The sequence below is a fragment of the Eimeria tenella genome, genomic scaffold (assembly GCF_000499545.2).
Source record: "Eimeria tenella Houghton genomic scaffold, Eth_scaff1393, whole genome shotgun sequence".
Lineage (NCBI taxonomy): Eukaryota > Apicomplexa > Conoidasida > Eucoccidiorida > Eimeriidae > Eimeria > Eimeria tenella.
The window spans coordinates 1-2242 of NW_013543858.1; the positions used below are offsets into that span (position 1 = coordinate 1).

At 56.4% G+C, this 2242-nt stretch overlaps 1 protein-coding gene across 1 annotated transcript; it reads right to left on the reverse strand.

Moving 5' to 3' along the window:
- Positions 1-687: 687 nt before the first annotated feature.
- Positions 688-803, reverse strand: ETH_00016205 (uncharacterized protein; the record flags this gene model as incomplete). Its single annotated transcript, XM_013379080.1, has 1 exon — positions 688-803. A coding segment is annotated over one exon (116 nt), but the record flags the coding sequence as incomplete, so codon positions are not given.
- Between the last annotated feature and the right edge of the window lie 1439 nt (positions 804-2242).

Genomic DNA, 2242 nt, shown 5'->3' on the forward strand with positions numbered 1-2242 from the left:
CCAGATTGAGAAATTAGAAGACCTTTTAGAATAAGTAAATAAATAAACATATATAAACACACATATATACATAAATAGATATATATATATATTTATATATATATGGATATCTATACATGTACGGGCCCCTTAAGAGCCAGCTCTGGGGGCCCCCAGGGGGACCCGTTGGACCCCCAAGGGTTGCCCCTGGGGCCCCGGGGGGCCCCCCGGAGCCCCAAGGGCTGTGTGTTGGCCCACTGCTGCTGCAGCAGACCCCACAGCCAGTTGCGGGGAATTGCAGCAGCCCCTGCAGCAGCACAAATAGGGCCTTTTTAGTATAAAACATGAATATATAAACGTATAAATGAATCATTTAAATAAATATATATGCATTTGTACTCTATTTTTGTGCAAAGTGCCTGCTGCTGCTTAACGCCTCAAGAGCCGCAGCTGAACGCGCTGCAGCAAATGCGGTGTACGTACACTGCAGATTGCGCTAGCTTGCGGCATTGTGCTTCAAATAAATAAAATACTTAAACTAAATTGTGCAAATAATACTATTTTATGATTATAATGCATATTTGTACACAGACAGCTCCTTTTGCTGCCACTAGGAACTAGAAATGCACTCCAGAGCTGCTGCTGCTGTTTCCCTTGGGGCGCAGCTGCTGCTGCTGCTTGCTGCCTATCCTTTTCTCACTCTAAGAGCTACTCTTGCTGCTGCTGCTGCTTCTGCTGCTGCTTCTGCTGCTGCTTCTGCTGCTGGTGCTGCTGCATGCATTGCGCAGCATTCAAACTTCCCTTCAACGGAACGTCCGAGCCACCTGGGCTCACGCCAACAGCAGCAGCTGCTACAGCCGAAGCTGCAGCAGCTGTTGAGGCTGCAGCAGCTGCTGCAGCAGCTGCTGCAGCAGCTGAAGCAGCACGGCCTGCTGCAGCTGCCTCTGCAGCAGCAGTGCAACTCCAGTTCCCGATGCACTCTTACGAATATCGACACCACCGCGCACCTGGTGGGCAGTTCCTGCAGCAGCTGCTACTACTACTACTGCTGCTGCTGCTGCTGCTGCTGTTTGCTGCTGCAACGCAGTCAAGGGAGAGCTGCTCTACGAAGCCTGCAGCATCTTCGACTATCCGCCGAGCCTTTTGGTAAAAAGAAGCAGCATCTGAAGTGTACATACACCTGAACTTCCCCCTGCTGCTGCTGCTGCTGCTGCTAGGTGGCAGCGAAGAAACAATGAACCGGCGGTAGCGCAGGAAGCGATGAGTCTCCTCCAGCCACTGCTGCTGCAGCTGCAAGGCCTGAGGCAGCTGCCGCAGCAGCTGCTGCTGCAGCAGCTGCTGCTGCTGCGCGGGGCGGCTTTGCTGCTGCTGCGGCGCCGCAGCGTCAAGGCCCAAGCCGCTGTGCTCGAAGGCCCTAATGGCATACTCGTAGACCTCGTGCGCTTGCTGCAGCCAGTGCTGCAGCAGCTGCTGCTGCTGCAGCTGCAGCTGCTGCTGCTGCTGCTGCTTCAGCTGCTGCAGCAGCGGCTCAATACGTGCCAGCGCAAAGTCTGCAATACCCAGAGGCAGCAGCAGACGCGCAGCCACAGGCAAATCCAAGTTGCTGCTGCTGCTGCTCTGCTGCACATGCAGCAGCTTCAGTGCCACGTCTGCGCCTGCCTCGTTGTTGCTGCGCCTGTTGCTGCTGCTGCTGTCGCTGCTGCTGCTGTTGCTGCTGCTGCTGCTGCTGCCCTTGCTGGCGGAGGTCCGCATGCGTTTTGCTGCAGGCTGCCTGGCGTTTGCTTCCTGCTGCTGCTGCTGATCCTTCTCGCATAGCTCCAGAAGAAGGTGCTGGACCACCGGGAAGACTGCAGCTGGCTGCAGCGCCTTCACCAACTGCGGCAGCCAACTAGCTGCTGCTGCTGCTGCTGCTGCTGCTGCTGTGTCTGGCGCGAAGCCCTCGAGAAGCGCAGCAGCAAGGAGCTTTCCCTCAGCAGCAGACACACTACCGGGCTGCAGTCGTTTCAACAGCTGCAACAGTCCCGTGTTGCTGCTGCTGCTCTTGCTGCTGCTGCTCTTGCTGCTGCTGCTGCTCTTTGCTGCGAGCTTGGCCCGCAGGAAGTGCAGCGCAAGAGCAGCACTCGCCCCGGGGTGTACAGACACCACGCGCTCCAGAACATTTGCTGCTTCCTGCAGCAGCTGCTGTTGCTTCGCAGCACCGTCTGCAGCAGCAGCAGCAGCAAGCCGCCCCAGCAGCACAGACAACGTGCCAGCAGCATGCCGC